At 38.6% G+C, this 18,090-nt stretch overlaps 2 protein-coding genes across 18 annotated transcripts in view; one reads left to right on the plus strand and one right to left on the minus strand.

Annotated features, from left to right (window-relative positions):
- EIF4G3 (eukaryotic translation initiation factor 4 gamma 3) overlaps positions 1–18,090 on the minus strand; it is a 397,045-nt gene that overhangs the window by 42,036 nt on the left and 336,919 nt on the right. For 14 of the 17 annotated variants that reach the window (XM_082614842.1, XM_082614849.1, XM_082614835.1 and 11 more), the window contains 8 exons: positions 13,616–13,762; positions 11,953–12,189; positions 10,803–10,907; positions 9,235–9,367; positions 6,007–6,101; positions 3,962–4,055; positions 2,840–2,957; positions 1,127–1,347 (listed from right to left, as the gene is read on the minus strand). In XM_082614842.1, coding sequence (XP_082470968.1) covers positions 1,127–1,347; positions 2,840–2,957; positions 3,962–4,055; positions 6,007–6,101; positions 9,235–9,367; positions 10,803–10,907; positions 11,953–12,189; positions 13,616–13,762 — 1,150 coding nt within the window. The remainder of the gene's footprint in view (positions 1–1,126; positions 1,348–2,839; positions 2,958–3,961; positions 4,056–6,006; positions 6,102–9,234; positions 9,368–10,802; positions 10,908–11,952; positions 12,190–13,615; positions 13,763–18,090) is intronic. The other 3 variants (XM_082614845.1, XM_082614838.1, XM_082614843.1) reach the window with 1 other exon arrangement.
- On the plus strand, positions 12,306–13,197 carry LOC309800586 (small ubiquitin-related modifier 2-like). Its single transcript, XM_082614754.1, has one exon. It carries the CDS (start codon positions 12,350–12,352, stop codon positions 12,635–12,637), a length of 288 nt encoding a protein of 95 aa, XP_082470880.1. The 5' UTR covers positions 12,306–12,349; the 3' UTR covers positions 12,638–13,197.

An 18,090-nucleotide genomic window follows, 5' to 3' on the forward strand; every position in this document is an offset into this window, starting at 1 on the left:
GCCCAGAAAATAAACATGCAGAGGGCAGCTGTGCTACATTATTCACTACACACAAGATTATTTTCACACCTTACCTTGTTATGTTCTCAAAGTAAACTAGCTTAGATAAGAAAGCCACTTGTAAAGATCTGGGGTGGTGGTGGTGGTGGGATGAATTGGGAGATTGGGATAGACATATATACACTAATATGTATAAAATAGATAACTAATAAGAACCTGCTGTATAAAAAATAAATAAATAAAATTCAGAAAAAAAAACATTGAAAGATCTGAAGTCTTTATCAGTTGGGAGACGACATTTTAATTTGCCTGTGAAATCCATTTAGAAACTACAGTTGGGAGACACAATTTAAATAGTGAAACAAAATTGAAAGCTTGGAAAATGTTGTAAAACAACCAGTATTACTTCAGGATTAAAATTTAAAACTATTTTTCATCACTGTCATTATCATTAAGACATCTAATACCTTTTGCAAACTTTGTATTTATTAGGTAATGTCCTAAGTATTTACATGTATTAACCTCACTTTTAATCTCCGCAACTCTACAGGGTTAGTACACTTATTATCCCCATATGACAGATGAGGACACTGAAACACAGATAGGTTAAATACATGAGGCAGTTTTTAGAGCACTATCTGAGTTGGTCCTCTAAGCACATACATGCTCAACATGTACAAAACCCACAGAGGTTCCAAGATGAAGGTAACAAAAGACAATCTGATACTTTCTCTTTGGTTTGCCCTGTCGTGGCTCAAGAGTGTCAGAATTTTCATACATTTGAGGGGCTGTACAAAGGACAGGCACTCTAATGCACACTGGGGTATAATTTAGGGAACTTCTAAGAAATTCACTGCTTAATATACATCAAGAGGACCTCACCATCGTCACTTTTAATAGTAAAAGGGGAAAATTTACAAATTACTGAACAAAGGGATACCTGGGGAATGAGAACTATGTTATAAGATTATGAAGATACCCTTTAACTTTTAAGGCACTGGCGTGTGTGCCGTTATCATGTATTGATTCTGAAATCTACTCAGGCACAAAGCCTCCTTTGCATTTTTTCCCTTACAAATTTAAGGGCCCAATCTTCACCTGTACCTGTTCATATAAAGCCTCCCACCTGACTCCCTGATTCTGCTTCGCTCAGCCTCGGTGCTGCTCCTGTCCACATCCATGCCTCCTGTGAGCTGCTTCACAGTCTCCAGCATCTCTCTCCGTTGCTCTTCTTGAGACTGATTGTCTAACAGGTCTTTACTGCTGCTGCCCCTCATGAAAGTGTTTGGACGAGCTGCTCCAGATGGAAGGGGCTTGTCATTCTTCTCCCTGCCCATGCTTCCGCGACTGAAAAGACAAAACAACAATTTTCAAACTAAAGACCACCCCATCCACTCTGTATTCAAATTATAAAATAACACTAAGACTTTCTAAAAGTATGCAGAAGAATTTTTCACAGATAACTTCAGATGTGTGAGGCAACAATTATATTTCAAAGTGTAATTATTTATATAAACAAGTAAAATCATGCTTTAAGGAGAATATTAAGATGTGTTCGACATTTTTCTTAAACGTTAAAGGGATACCACTTGAAAATTTTAAATGCTAATAGCAATTCTTCATTTAAATTAAAAAAAATCTTTTAAGAAAAAAGAAGACAGTAATGAATGTATGAGCTAAATGAGTGAAAGGGAAACAGAGTACCAAAAGAACGTGGTATCACAATCTTAAAAACTTTCAATGATACTTTATTCAAAAACTTCAAATACATGGAAAATATTTGAGAACCAAGTAGTAGAAACAGTTTTTGAATAGCCAAAATCACACACTTTGTTCATTTTAAGAGAGAATCTTCCTATCTTCCTACTCTTTTTTCAGACAATTCTGACCAGCTGGGCAAATGGGTCCTTGGCCCAGGGCAGATCAGAAACAGAGAATTTAAAAGTAGGAAAGAGGGAAGACCTAGAGGAACGACAATGTTCTAACCACTATGAAAGAACATACACAGTGCTCAAAAAGCAGGGCCATCACGGGACATCTAAAGCAGGGCAAAGAGCCACAAACACCTCAATAGCACAACTGATGCTCAGTGGCAATCTATGTCCTCATTAAAAAGTTGACCTGTGCTATATTTTGTTTCAAAAGCCAAGAGGATAGTAATACAGCTTAGAAAATCTACCTAGTTATACTGATTATAATAAAAACCAAAAACTTGAGAGTTTAAAGAAACTCAGCTCTAAAAGTGTTTACATGAAAAAATTATATTCTGTCACTATATTACAGGTCCGCATCCACTCTCCATAAACTAGTCAATGGAACACTTGACTGTATAAATCCTACAAAAATGCAAGTAGAAAGACAGTAGAATATAGAGTAGTGAAAAATAAAAGACAACCTCAAATATAACTCCAAGGACAGTGTGACAGAGAAATATATGGTTGGGCTGTTATGCCCTTTAACTCACAGCCTGAGAGTGCTAAGTTAACCTAGAGCATCCTGAGGCATTACCTTGGAGAGCCCTACACAAGCCTCCATGGCTCTTTGGGTGCGCCTGGTTTTCTTAGTCGAGCAAAGTATTAGATATTTGTCAGATAACTTGCCCTTCCCTTCCACCTCATCCTAAATCTATAATTTCCTTATCTTGGAGAAAATCAACTTTAGGGATGAAAGGAATCTATCCATAGGGATTATCATCATAATCTCTGTGTGTGTGTGTGTGCGTGCGTGCGTGCGTGTGTGTGTGTGTGTATATGTGTTGCGGGGGAGGGAGAGAGAGACAGACAGAAACAGTCTGACAAGCAGGTCAGTCTTGAGTTAATGTGCAGACCGAGCTTCTTACCTAGTTAAGGTCCGTCGGGAATCAAACTCTAAAGGCGTGGATGATGTAGACCCTGAGGGTGCTGGAGGTTGCAAAGCAGAGAATCTGTTTAAACTGGAAGCACTTGACCTTAAGGCATCTATAGGTATTGAGACGTGAGAAAAAAATACAAATCACATGACTAAAATGCAGCTTCTAATTGGTCTGCCTCCTTGGGGTGCGGCCTGAGACTAGGCACTTCTAACCAGCCTAATGAGGTGGTACCAATCTCCTGGTCCACAGACCACACTCTCAGAAGCACAGTGTTAGAGGGATCTTGTATGCAAAAAAGGATTTAGGAATCTTTGTTCATTACAACCATTTGCTCCTTTAAAAATATAATTAAATTATCCTAAGTAGGGCATGGGAATGGTAAATAGAGGAAGGAAGGAGGCAAGCAAAGCAAAACAAAATATTTCACTTAAAAAAACTAACTAACATAAATGCTGTGATATCATTTACATAAAATTATGGATGTGAGTTTAAGTGAACAATTTCTTTTCTAATTTAAAAGAAAAAAGGTCAAAATTACATAGTAGAAGGGAAATACGGGAAGGAGGCTAGCAATGAAGTTTACATTTTTTCCATTGGTCTTTCTTTAGCTTTTAAGATGTTTTTGTAATGATCCAAATATTTCAGTCCTAAAGCCAAATCTCTCAAAATCTACTTTTGGCAAAGATTTTGAAAAATATTTTAATCTAATTCTTTTTTCTTTTACAACTCCCTGAAATTAAATGCTTCTGGGTAATAATACTATTTTTCTCAGCAATATGAGTTTCCCTTTTTAACCTGGAGTCCCAGTAATTTTTCTAATTATATTGAATTTATGAACAATAACAACAGCAACAAAGGAATCAAATAGATGAAAGTTTTAAATAACCTAACTGAATTTAAAAAAATTTTTTTAAATATTCAAAATACCTAAGGATCCTTACTGAGGAGGAAACGTTCAAATTATGTTAGAGTGGGACACCAATAAATCCAGCCATGATTAGTCTATAGATATTTTCCTAAAATTGTTTATGAAATGACTGCAGAAAGCACTGTAAGGTGAACGCTAATAGACCACATGCAGGTTCCCAAGAAGGGACACTCCATACTTACCAGTTTCACTTGCCTTTGCTCCACCACTGCTGCCTTTTCCCCAACTGCCCAGCTGTGCTTTAGGTACCAGCTGAATTTTCTCATCAATTGTGGGCTGTAATATAAGTGACCACAAGTCAACAATAGGAAATATTCTAGAAGAACAGTTTATCTTTTTTTTCCCGTGAAATAAAACCAATTTCAGCAATGAAATTTTGCCTGGAATGCCCACATAAGAAACATAAATGGGAGCTGTTCACATTAAACTGGGATTCCCATGGCCCCTGAAGGACTCTCTGGAATCCAGCTTCCACAAAATACAGTTAGAAACCACTGGTCTGGAGAATGCATTCAGATCCTCTAAGACGGCAATGCCAATCTGCTACACACAAGTAGTTTCTAGTAATTCCCCTCTTACAATAATGCCCAGGGATTTAAAAAAGAAAAAAAAGGAGTACACAAATACTACAAAATTAACTCATTAATCTCTTCAAGTGACTGTCAGAAAACAGGCTGAAAGACACAAAGATTTCACATTTTAGCAAAGCCTAAAATAGGGTGGGGCAGGGAAGGAGAGGTGGAATAGGAGCATTCAATAAAGAGGAATAAGACAAAAGAGAATAAAATGTTAAGACAGGGAGTTAAGGTGCCTGATATCTCTCAGGTTTAACTCTCCCAGCACAACTTCAGTACAAATGAATACAAGTTACTCATAAAATGCACACCACAACACAAAAGCTGTAAAGCAGTGCCTTGTAACAAAGGTATTACTCTATTCTGACAGTACTGTTTGCTATATGACAGTTAACAGTGAATTTGCTTAATGGTTTTGAACTTTTAACGAGATGTTTATATAGAGTACCTACAGTATAACTACCTGAATATATACTACATCTATTCTTTTTAATTTATATATTTTTCAAAATATTAAGGAAATAATGTTGTAGGCTTATCATAGTGCCCATGCACAGAAACAGTATTGTAAAACAGAGACAAATGATTTTGGTTAAAACTGTCTCTTGCTGGAAATGGAAGTGGATGGGAATCAAGTTGTATTCAGAAATGGAATTCCTTCTCTGAGACATAAACAACTGGAAGAATGTACCAGAGTCTTAGAGAACAGGATCCCAGCTGATACATCAAAAGAGACCCAGAGAGGGACTGTTCTATCCTGAAGCAATGCCTTGACAAGACCATAAAGATGCAAACAACATAGCCTGTCTTCTTCCATTTGATATTTTCAACATTAGCTTTAGGTTGTCTTTATCCTACTGGCAGGCTGCCAATTTTCAGGACTATGTAAAGTATATTACAAGTAAGGATCAAACTACACTTGCAAGTGATCTGCACAACTCACTGGGCTGTACAAGTTTCCACTTTTACAAAATGTAATTCTACTTTCTCTATCGTTTCCAAGGTCCTTCATTCTACTTATAGTGATCAACTTCCACTGCTGAAAACATCTGCTAGGAGAAAAGTCTTTCCTCTTACTGCCCATGGATTCTCAAGAGAAGGAAAGGGAATACATTAAATCTTTATCACAGAATAATTTCTCGTAGGTCCTCTGTGATTTCTTTTATGCCTTGGATATAGCAAACCATTCATTCCCTTCATGATTAGACTTAGACAGGTGCCTGCTTCTTCCTCAGAGCTAAGAATATACTGTATGTATATTATACAGTATGAATATTATATCATACAGTATGAATATACTGTATATATATATATGTATAAAAGCTTGCAATTAACTATGGCTTCTCAAGAATTTTTATCATCTCTCTTATACTAAGCATCTCATACCTTTAAGAATTAACCTAGTCAATTAGTAAGCCTTAGTAAACCTAATTAACCTAGTCCTCCTTAATAAACACTCATAGAAATAAAAGGACTAATGCCAGGACAAGTAGGTAAGAATACACTTACTGATGATGCTGACCTGTAGAAATGCATCTGCATTAAAAAACCACCACCCCATAAAATCTGCAATATGGCTATTTTATATGAGAAATCATTTTGAGGGACATGATTTGGGGCTGTTTGAAGTTGTGTTTAAATGTCACACTCACCTTAGTGATTTTCAGGAATTTTGAGGGGTCCAGTACCCGACTATTCTTGGCCCCTTGAACAGTGTTCCACCCACCTTCGTCCACTCTCTGGACACCTGCAGGGAAAACAGAGCGAGCCACTCTCTCATCTGTCTCAAATCAGTTTGACAATGAAAGGGCAAGCAATATTTTTAACTCAGCAGCTCCAATCAAAACCCAGGAAAAACACAAAAGAAATTGTAAAAGCATTGCTGACAGTCTCTTTACTACCCACAACATGAAAGTATCAAGTAGAAGTACTTTGCTTGTATCCATCTGTCATGAAACATTACTGACCTAGAAGAAACCAACTGATACAAATGAATAGGGATTTAGTGCTAGACAAGGGAGGGCCAAATCTAATGTTTATAGAGTTAATGATGAGAACACTTTGGGAGAGATCAGATGGAAATAATTTATTACAAAGTTTATTTCACTTAATGGTGTCATATGACACACTATGCTTCAATCATCCCCCCAAAACCTGCTTCTCCAAACTTTCAGCTGCTGAGGCAGAAAACCTTGATTCCTCTTTCTCTCACACATCACACCTAATCTGTCAGCAAATCTTGTCAGTTCAACCTTTTCAATGTATTCAGCATCTAGCCCCTTCTAATCACTACCAACACTACAAATTTGGTTTAAGCCAGCAACACTCCTTGACTGGTATAAAAACATCGTCACTGGCTTCCCTGCTTTCACCCTCACCTGTTTTCATCATGGCAGCCAGTGTGACCCTAGTAAAGTGTGAGTTAGGTCCTGTCATTTCTCTGCTCAAAACACTTCTGTTATCTATTTCACTCTGAGAAAAAGACAGGTTCCTTATAAATGGCCTACAAACTCTAAATAATCTGGCCCCCTGCCTCTCGGACCCAATGTCCTACCACTCTCCCCCTGTGCCCTTTGCTCTAGCCACACTGGCCTCCTTGCTGATCCTTGAAAAGGCTGCTTCAGGGCCTTTGTACTTATTATTCCCTTTGCCTAAAACCTTCTTCTCCAGATATCCACATGACTCATTACTTCATTCAGTCTTCGCTCAAACACCACCAACTTTTAATAGGCTGCCCAACCTCCCTATTTAAAACTGTAACCTCTATTAATCAAACCTTGCACTCCTACCCCCTCCCTCTCTGTTTTAGCTTTTCTTTTTTTCTTTTCTTTTTTTTTTTTTTGCGGTACTTGGGCCTCTCACTGTTGTGGCCTCTCCGGTTGCGGAGCACAGGCTCCGGACGCGCAGGCTCAGCAGCCATGGCCCACGGGCCTAGCCGCTCTGCGGCATGTGGGATCTTCCTGGACCGGGGCACGAACCCATGTCCCCTGCATCGGCAGGCAGACTCTCAACCACTGCACCACCAGGGAAGCCCTGTTTTAGCTTTTCTATAGAATATATCTATCTGGCAAAACTGTATATTTATGTATTTGTTCCCCACCCCACCTCCCACTCCCCGTAAGATGTAAGCTGCATGAGGTAAGGGACTTTGTCTCTCCTGTTAAGTGACAAGTACTCAATAAATATTTATTGAATAAATGAATGAAAGACCACCAAACTGTCTATCCAAAAGCTTTTCCAATCTTCACATATTTCTTTTTTTTTTTTTTTTTTTTTTTTTTGCGGTACGCAGGCCCCTCACTGTTGTGGCCTCTCCTGTTGCGGAGCACAGGCTCCGGATGTGCAGGCTCAGCGGCCATGGCTCACGGGCCCAGCCGCTCCGCGGCATGTGGGATCTTCCCGGACCGGGACACGAACCCATGTCCCCTGCATCGGCAGGCGGACTCTCAACCACTGCACCACCAGGGAAGCCCCTCACATATTTCTTGATTTTCTCTTTGCTAAATGGTATTAATGATCATGAACAGGCTTGCTTATTCCTTGTTCCTGTGAAATGGAAAAGCACACTTTCTTCCCTGGAGGATTCATCTCTCAGAACTTCACTATGAGCTATACAGTGTCTATGATAAATAAGGGCTAATGGTTATTGAGTATTTACTAGGTGGCAGTTGCTATGCTGAACACTTTACCTATATTATTAGCTCATTTCATCCTCACACAAATCCTAGGTACTATTATGTGATGAATTTTACAGATTAAGTGACTTGTGCAAGGTCATACAGCTAGGATGCAGGAGAGCTGAAATTCACACCAAGATAGCTTGGCTCCAGAGTCTATGCTCTCAACCTCTATACTAATATGATCCAGTCACTTTAACTGATCACTTAACTGTACAGTGGACAAAATGAGCATTCTCATTTGGATGTCATCTTAGAAGAAACAGGCTTAAAAAAAGATCATTTCCTTTCTGAAAAAGTTTTCCTCTTCCAATGTTCCTAAACTTAGTCAATAGACTTTCTATTATCTCAGGTGTAAAATGGCTTCTATTTCATCTTTCATCTTACCTTCCTCCACATAGGATTTCAGGCAACAGCAACATTTCTGAGTTCAGTGTAGCCGTTGATTCATCATGTGAAGAGCAACAGACTCATTTTATTTATGTATCTCTAGCATGACATTACTCCTTTGGCTCAAAAACACACAATGGCTCCTTAATGTCAAATCAAGCCGAAAGTTCCTCATCTGGCTCCATTCTTCTGGACAAACATTTTTCCATTTCTTCTGAACACTTAAATTTTACTCTAATCAGGCTTATTGATTCCTCTTTACAGTATATGTTTATTTTAATTTCATGACTAAAATTTTTCCTTCCCTTCCAAATATCATCCATCCACCAATACCCAGTTCAAGTGCCCCTTCCTCAAATAAGGATTTCCTCCAGGTTTCTACCTTTTCTCTTCTGAATTTTAACAGCCTTAGTGGAGAATACATTTCATAATTGATAGTATCTTCCATTTGCTTGAAAATGTTCCCTTTATTAGTTTTGGCTTTCCAGATAAACTGAAAGCTTTCAGAGGGAAGGAGCTATATCTTCTACTTCTTTTTATTTCTCTCACCAATGCTGAGTGTACAGAGGATGCTCAATAAAGTCTTGTTGATTACTGCCTTTGAAGTAGTCAAAGAAATCATGTTTAGTTCCTGTATTCTCTGCTTTTACTCAACAACCCAGTCTCCAGGTGAAGCTGCTTCACTTACCAATCACCACTCCATTCTTTGGGTTAGTCTTTCTGCTCTCATTTCATATTTAAAAATAGAATTCTTAAACATCTATCCCTCAAAACTCCCAAGTTCTCTAACGCCTGGTGGACTCCACCCCTCACCTGGTCTTCTCTTCTCTTTGGTCATGAGTTGCTGGACCTTCCTCTGCTCTTCTTGTTCTTCTATTTTAGCTTCTTTGTGAATCTGTTCAATAGTTTTAGGCCCTTGATCTGCTCTTCGAGATACCCAATTACACTGTAAAAGGAGAAAACGAAGTCATCAGCCAGAAAAAGGAAAATAAAAATAAAAAGGAAACTTTTGAAAATCTGTTTTATACTTTGCTGGAAAAGTATAAAATACATATAAAATGTGGTACTATGACAATTTTTCATTACAGCTAAATAATTAAATTTTTCTCAATCAACCCTGAGCTACTGTATACTGAGCATTCCAATAGCTGATGGATAAAGACAGAGTGAAAGACTGGCCCAACTCTCTATCTATCTATCTATCTATCTTCCTTCCTACCTACCCTACCTACTTACCTATCTATGCATTTTATCATTTTGTATTTTTGAAAGGAGAAGAGGAATCAACAAAGATCAGGATTCTTTGGCCTTGACTTAGTCTGGTATGTTGCTACTCAGTTCATAGCACACTACATTGGGGCTCTAAATCGAGGATGACTAGTGTTTTTCTTCCTCCCGTATCAAGGTTCTGGTGTCTACACAAAATGCTGCACCACTCTGAGCTTTGGTTATCCTCTCCACTCAGGACAAAACAAGCTGTCTCCTTATAGTTTCACTTCTCCCTTTACTTCCCTTCCCAGCTATAGTCTCAACATCTGATACCAATATGAGTGATTAAAGGAAGAGGCGGAGAAGTTTTTAACATTTATATTAGCTTGAGGCAAGAATGGCAAAAAGGTTGAAATCAGCATTCAAAATTCTGATCAACTGGTAGCTGCTTTGTTAATAAGAAGGATCCTGAGGTCACATCTCGGCTTAGGAAGATGAAGAATCGTCATCAATACCATCTGGTCTGGGTGCAGGGCAGGGAAGAGGGGGGACCTATATTCACTTTCTCTAGCTTAGGGTTAGCTGCAGTATATTCCCTGTAGGAGTTAAAACAGGAAAAGGGAAAAGAGGTGGTAGTGGTAAAAACTATACCTGGTATGAGAAATGAGAAAAAATAAAAAGTAGCAGAACAAGAGGGTATACGGTAAGAAAAACAGAGAGGAAAACATTGACATCTCTTTTGAGCTGGGCACAATACACAATTACCTCAGTGAATCTTCGTAACACATCTGCAAAGTAGGCAACATCACCATTTCAGAGGCTAAAATGTAAGGCTTAGGGAAGTTAAATATATTCATTTTGAAGATGAGCCTTCCTGATTATTTAGCATGCTAAGACTAAATTTAAATGACCACAGTTTGAATTCAGAATGGCTGATTTCAAAACTGCAATGTGGTTTGAAAATCAGAATAAAGAAAAGAAACAAGTAACAGACAGGTAGGCGTATATGCCCTTTGTCCTTTCACATAACTCCCTCACGAAAGTTTGTCAATTCAAGTTCTGAGAGTCAGGCAGCAAAAGCATTAAATCATTATACATGTAAATCTTAGGACATCCTCCCCAAGCCAACTCCTGAAAAGAGACTGTAGTGGTAGGCTTATTTTTCTCCTTACCAGCCTTAGGTCTATCACATCCTGAAGCATGAATCGAATCCTAGATGAGGTTTTTCTTTCTTTCACAATTTTCTCCATCTGATTAAAATACTGGTCCATACGTGGCTGCAGGATACAAAATCATTAGTATTCCTGGCTGAGGAATTCAAATGTAGTTTTACCATGTAGAATTTTAAACGGCCTATAAACACAACTTATAGCCAAAAGGCCATGTGGTAGAATTTTTAATTGAACATGACACCCAAAATAAAGGCTACATATTCCAGGCAGCTGGTCACAGTCATAGGCCAACAAAATATAAATGAAAATGTCATACTGCAGCTCCTTGGAACCTTAAGAGAGGGGTGGCTGTGTCCTTTGCCCCTTTCCAACCATCTTGGGCTATCAGATCAGTAAGGACAAGGGCTACACCTTAGCGATGACAAAATGTTAAGCTGGAGGAACTGAAATTTTTTTATCATCACTTAGCCACCAGGCCAGCCTCAGACTTCTTACCCCTGAACTTCATTTACATGGGTGAGAAATTAACCTCAGTCTTGTATAACACACTGATATTTGGAGTTTTCTGTCGTAGCCAAACATAATCCTAGCTGATTCTGATGTTATGAAACATTTCTAACATTATTTCTTTGATGCATTTCTAATTTCCCTGCCCATTATTTGGAAACTACCATGCTATATTTGAATTATAATACTTTTAATGATTTCTTATATTATGGTTAGCTAGCTCTGTCGCTAATGCTCTATTTAATTAGAACATAAACTTGAGAAAGCTATCAGGTCTTCTTTGTTTCTGTCTTACCCTCAGTCCTGGCCCTTAGTAGCTTTCCTCTCCAAAATTTCTGTGCACAATTTGCTATACATACACATACAAATGACCTGTGAAACAGTCATGCAGAAAAAGGACAAGTGACAAATAATGTCAATTCATGAATTGGCTTTTATATAATTTGGGACCCTCTTTACTTCTGACTTTAATGAAAATGTGGTAAGGAGCATGACGGCCCAACAATGACAATGAGAAGGACAAAAGAAGAAAAACAAGCAGCCTAGACTGCTGGGGCGAGATGGACACTTGTGTTGATAGTCTACTTCTTCCGCAATTGACAAAGAGTCCCTGCCGGAGGTTTCTGAGATTTGGGGTTTTTACCTTTGCCTTCTCAAAGTCCAGGTCTTTGCCAATTGTGGTGAGTAGGCGACACAGGCACTCGAGGGATTCTTCATCATGGTTTTTTAGCAGCTTCACCACACAGTCATGCATGATGGCTTCAGTCAGCATTTTGAGTTTAAAGAGTTCTCCAATGAACTTGATGTTACCAATGGATCTCCGCCGGGCTTTATCCTTAGCTTCTTCTAGTTCATCATGAAGCCTTGTCCTCTCCTCCGGCTATTGTGTAAGGAAGAATAACAGAATCTTGATGATGAAAATGGTACTGCATAATAGATGCTAAAAACATACGCTTGACTGGTGCTGCTTGTGTGCTTGTTCAGGGCGGACCTGGTACCTCTTTTGTGAAGCGGCAGCTGAGGAGACTCCAGTGCTCACCATGGCTGATGAAAAGCCCAAGGAAAGAATCAAGATGGAGAACAATGACTGTATTAATTTGAAGGTGGCAGGGCAGGATGGTTCCGTGGTGCAGTTTAATATTAAGAGGCATACACCATTTAGTAAACTAATGAAAGCCTACTGTGAACGACAGGGTTTGTCAATGAGGCAGATCACGTTCCAATTTGATGGGCAGCCAATCAGTGAAACAGACACACCTGCACAGTTGGAAGTGGAGGATGAAGATGCAATTGATGTGTTCCAACAGCAGACAGGAGGTGTCTACTAAAGCGGAAACCTGCTACTTTACTCCAGAATTCTGTTCCTCCAGACCAAGAAAGACGTTCTCAATTAGAAAACCGCAATTTGGTTCCACCGCATCTTGACTATTACAGTATAGTTGCTCTATTCTTTCATTTTCCCCTTCCCCATTCCTTTATCGTACATAAAGTAACTGGTGTATGTGCACAAGCATATTGCTTTTTTTTTTAAACTAAATGGCCAATGGTATGTTTTGATCGACATCAAATGGAGATGGGATGGGGAAAAATACTGGTTCTGTGAAAATACCCCCTTTTCTCCATTAGTAGCATGCTCATTCAGCTCTTTATCTTTATATTCCAGTAAGTTATTTTGCTCTCACTATTTAACAAAAAAAAACCAACATAAAAACTCTTGCATACCTTGTTCGATTGGAGAATTTTAATGTTTTTCATGTATCATTGTAAAACCAAGGACAATTTTATAACTTTTTTGTATGTAGCTGTTACATGTAAGGCAACCTGTCTTTAAGTAGGGCTAAATTACTCTAAAAGAAATGAATCCTAGATAGTTTTCCCTTCAAGTCAAGCGTCTTGTTGTTTAAATAAACTTCTTGTTTTTTTAAAAAAATACGCTTGGATTCATGGTCCTCACCCTTTCTAGGGGTCAGGGATACCCTCTGATATTTTGACAGTAACTACAGATCTACTCAGAAAACAAAACTATACCCGTAAGTGTGCATCCATTTCAGGAGATTTCTGGAATTTAGTGACCTTTCTGAAGTCTAGGTTCTGAATCCCTATCTTAGAAGGTTGAGCTGCCCTTACATGTGGCACTAAAAGGAATAAAGCATTCCTCTAAACACCAATACAGTATATTTCCACGTGAAGAAAAGGCCACAGGCACCTACTGAAGTAGTAGGAAGATATTGTAGCCAGCTTCCTGAAAATTCTATTTGATAAATACTCGAAGTGCACAAGCACTGTCTTTCCGTGAAAATACTTACAGCACTGGCAGCCTCGAGTTCTTTCTGCTTCTTCTCAAAGACATCATCATCGGCTTTATCTTTTTCAAACTCCTTCTGGCAACGGTTCAGTAGTAGCTTCCGGAAATTCACCGTGTTACCAGGCTTGTCCGCCATGGGTACTTTCAGCTGCATCCAGATGGGAAAATGCAAAAGCGGCAAAATTACTGAAAGAAATATAATGATTTTCTCAAAATATCTATTTTCTTTATTGTGCAAAATAACGCTGACCGAACCACAGGTAAGCATTCTACACGATATATACAATTTAGCTTAAGGCATTTCATGTTTCAATGCTTAAGATGTTTTAAGTTTTATACAGAAAAGATACACATTCCTCTCATATAAATGTTCTGTATCCTCTCTGACTGGTTGTGCCTCTAGCTGACTGAAATCCTTGTAATATTACTACAGTCATGATTCTGCACTCCTCTAGACCTTTTTAACTCTGAAGGGTTATTACTTTTGTTTTTCCTCCTACTACTGTAGGTACTTTGGTTTAAAGGAACAAATAAAAACGAAATAAAGCAGGGGAGAATTTCATGGCCATAGGAAAACTGTTAGAGGTGAGATCCTTATTCTAGAAAAAAGCAGAAGTGAGGGGACACATTTGAGGATTTTTGAGGTATCTATTCCTAAGGGGAATGTCACAACACTGTAACACTAGTATTTACTTTGACTATCAATATAGTATGTTTATTATTATTTTTTAAATAAATTTATTTACTTTATTTATTTTGGGCTGCATTAGGTCTTCGTTGCTGCATGCAGGCTTTCTCTAGTTGCGGCGAGTGGGGGCTACTCTTCGTCGCGGTGTGCAGGCTTCTCGTTGCAGTGGCTTCTCTTGCTGCGGAGCTCGGGCTCTAGGCACACGGGCTACAGTAGTTGTGGCTTGTAGGCTCAGCAGTTGTGGCTTGAGGGCTCTAGGGCGCAGGCTCAATAGTTGTGGCGCACCGGCTTAGTTGCTCTGTGCCATGTGGGATCTTTCCGGACCTGGGCTTGAACCCGTGTGCCCTGCATTGGCAGGCAGATCTAAACCACTGCGCCACTAGGGAAGTCCCTGTTTATTATTTCTTATGTGTCAAAAGAAAATACTAATTCTCTGAAAGTTCAGTCTAATAAATGCCCACCTTAGCAACATTCTTTTGATATACAGAAAGATTCAGGGTGGAGGGGAGGCGCCTCTTGGAGGCAAGATGCTTACAAGATTTCCATTCAAATCCAATGACAATTACTTTCTAGTAACTGCAGTAGCTCACACCTTCAAGGTTACTTGTAACCAAACACAGAGACATTCTTATTTAGAATATAAAGAAAGTGGACCGGTACAGTGATGGACTAAAATATTCTATTTTACAGACAAAAATCCCCTGAGTACCATTTTGAATAGTCATTGCCTCACATGGCAAAATGGTTTTTCTAGAACTACAGTGCTACCAAAGTTCTGAAATGCATGGTCTTCACCCTGGATTTAGTGGGAGAAGTTGGTAAAAAATGGGACATGTTGTATTCATACTCACAAAAGAGTTACAACCAGAATGGACTTGGACAACTACTGATCAAGGCTGAATGGCTAGAAACTTGAGGACTGAGGACTACGATCCTATAGTACAATATATTTGTGCCAGAACTGATGGCACACTCCAACATGTTCCCAATGGATATGAAAGACCATTCAACAAGTCCAGTTCTTACCAACCAAGGGTCGAGTGTTTCATTATACTTTCTTTTCAGCAAGAAACATTAACTTAGAAAGAGGAGAAGATGATCAAATACTTTTTAGACAACCAGAGAAAAGCATGTCCCTATCTCCAAATTCAGGCCATTCAAATGCAAGTGACTATAAGTCACTTCAAAGTCAGGCCTATTCTAATGATCACACCAGAGTAGGTAATCAGCCTTAAAGAAAAGAAATGCTACACAAAAGCAAAGGTTTCTTCAAAGTAAAAGCCAAAAGTAGACTCTTACTATATACAACCCAGAATATACAACAAAAATGCACTACAAGAAGCATATCTACAAGCGAGGTTATATGTAACAGAGCACCAACATGACGTAAGGTTCCAGAATAGACTGAAGGTTATAAAAATCAGCAGTTATATCCAATTTGCTACTGTATAGGAACACAAGTAAATCAGTCAAAAGGTCCTATCCAACTTCCTGGCATATTCACCACCATTATCTATATTAACACTAAGAACATAATAGAGTGATATAATAAAAATCACCTGGGCCATAATGAGATGTTTCCTGCATTATGGATTTACTGTGTAGAAAATGAGAAAAATGTGGATAATATGAAAATTCAAGCCACTGTCTTATGGTGAGAGGGACCAGAATTAAAATGAGTCAGAAAGGTTAAATAAATACAACTTGTGATATGTTGGTTTATAGGAACAAATAGAAATGACATAAGCAAAGGAGAATTTCCCTACACAAAATGTATAAAAAGCTTTGCCTTTTACACCTTTTATGTAGGGAAGGCTATGTTGAAAGTGTTGGGTTAAAGATCAACAGATTTGCTCACTTGATTTTAAACAAAGGCAATTCTTTTAACCCAAGTTCGTTTCATCATCTAAAAACAAGGGAGGCACAATCCCTGTGTCTAACCTAGAGTGCAGCTTTAAGCATCCAGTGAAACAGGTTTGGGGGAAACACTTTATAAGTCACAAAGAATAAAGTTTACCTGGGGTATGCGGAACACTGAAAGTGAAAGAGCACTGGAATCTTGAATCATAAAATCAGAATTTGGATCCCAGCTCTATACCTAATCAGTATGTAAATGTGAGAAAGTTACCTCATTAAGCCTTAGTCCCTTCATCTGCAAAAGGAGGCATTCCAGTGATTATAGATTGAGGGACATCATAAAGTAGCTGTTGAAACAGGAGCTTTGGAGATAGTTATAACCCCAGCTCTGCCATGTGACTTTGGCCAAATTAATTAGCTTCACCAAACTTCTGTTTCTTTCTAATATGGGGATAACATCTGTCTCTTAGGACTGTTTGAAGGATTAAATGAGATAGTCTAAGTAAAACAAATAATAGTGCCTAGCACATAATTAAGAGTACAATAAACTAATATAGCTATACTTAAACTTGGAGCTGTATTTGACATGTTTGTAAGTAAAAATTAAGAGAAATCTATACTCTAATAACATAAATATCAAAGAAAGTATTTAAGTTAGCTCACAAAGCAATTAGAGAGAGAACCACAAAAGGCAAGAGAACTGTATATCTGCTATCCCAAAATGATGGTCATGGGACACTTCACATGTATAGGACATAAAGAACATGTGATTGTGCATAAGCTTTTTAGATATATTCACATGGAAGTATTAAAATCAAACAATCAGCAGAATGGTCACAAATCTGCAAGAACATTTGTCTCCAAATGAATGAATGTTTAGCTACACAACCCCCTTAAGACTTGTTTTGGAACTTGATCTTAAGGTCCTCTGGGGATGGTTAACAGGGCTGTGGAAATATGGAAATAGGCCAGGGAGGATATAGCCTCTGAGAATTGTGATGCATGGTAACTTTTTTCTTCTTAAGAGATGATAAGTTCAACAGGATTATGGCATTATTAAGTCAGCATGTGTTGTCAGCTGGACATTGGCCAGGAGACTCAGTAAAATTGGTTAGTTAGAACAGAACATGAAGAGTGGGTGTCTTAGTCTGGTAGGGCTGCTATAACAAAATATTGGGTCGGCCAAAAAGTTTGTTCTGGTTTTTCTGTAACATCATAAGGAAAAAAACCCAAGCGAAAATTTTTGACCAACCCAATACCATAGACTGGTGGCTTAAACAACAGACATTTACTTCTCACAGTCCTGGAGGCTGGAAGTCCAAGATCAAGGTGCCAGCAGATTTGGTTCTTGGGGAAGAAGGACCCTCTTCCTGGTTTACAGACATCTGCCTTCTCCTCTGTCCTCATGTGTCCAAAAAGAAGTTCTAGTGCCTCTTTGTCTTTTTTTAAAGGCACTAATTCCATCATGGGGCCCCACCCTTATGACCTCATCTAAAGCTAATTACCTCCCAAAGGCCCTGCATCCTAACACCATCACACTGAGGGTTAGGGCTTCAACATATGCATTTAGAGGGAGACAAACATCCAGTCTGTAACTGTTGACAAGGTAGATGCTTGAAGATGTGATTGTGGATAATAGCAAAAATGAAAGGTGACATGCAAAAGCAAGAAAAAGACCTCTCTAAACAACTGTAGTTTTCTTGTTCTTTTTACTAGGCATATACCCTGAGAAAACCATAATTCAAAAAGAGACATGTACCAAAATGTTCATTGCAGCTCTATTCACAATAGCCCGGAGCTGGAAGCAACCTAAGTGTCCATCATCGGATGAATGGATAAAGAAGATGTGGCACATATATAAAAAAAATTTTTTTTCAATTTATTTTTTGGCTGCATTGAATCTTCGTTGCTGTGTGCAGGCTTTCTCTAGT

The sequence above is a fragment of the Mesoplodon mirus genome, assembly GCF_964341445.2.
Source record: "Mesoplodon mirus genome assembly, chromosome: 3".
In the NCBI taxonomy this organism is placed as follows: domain Eukaryota; kingdom Metazoa; phylum Chordata; class Mammalia; order Artiodactyla; family Ziphiidae; genus Mesoplodon; species Mesoplodon mirus.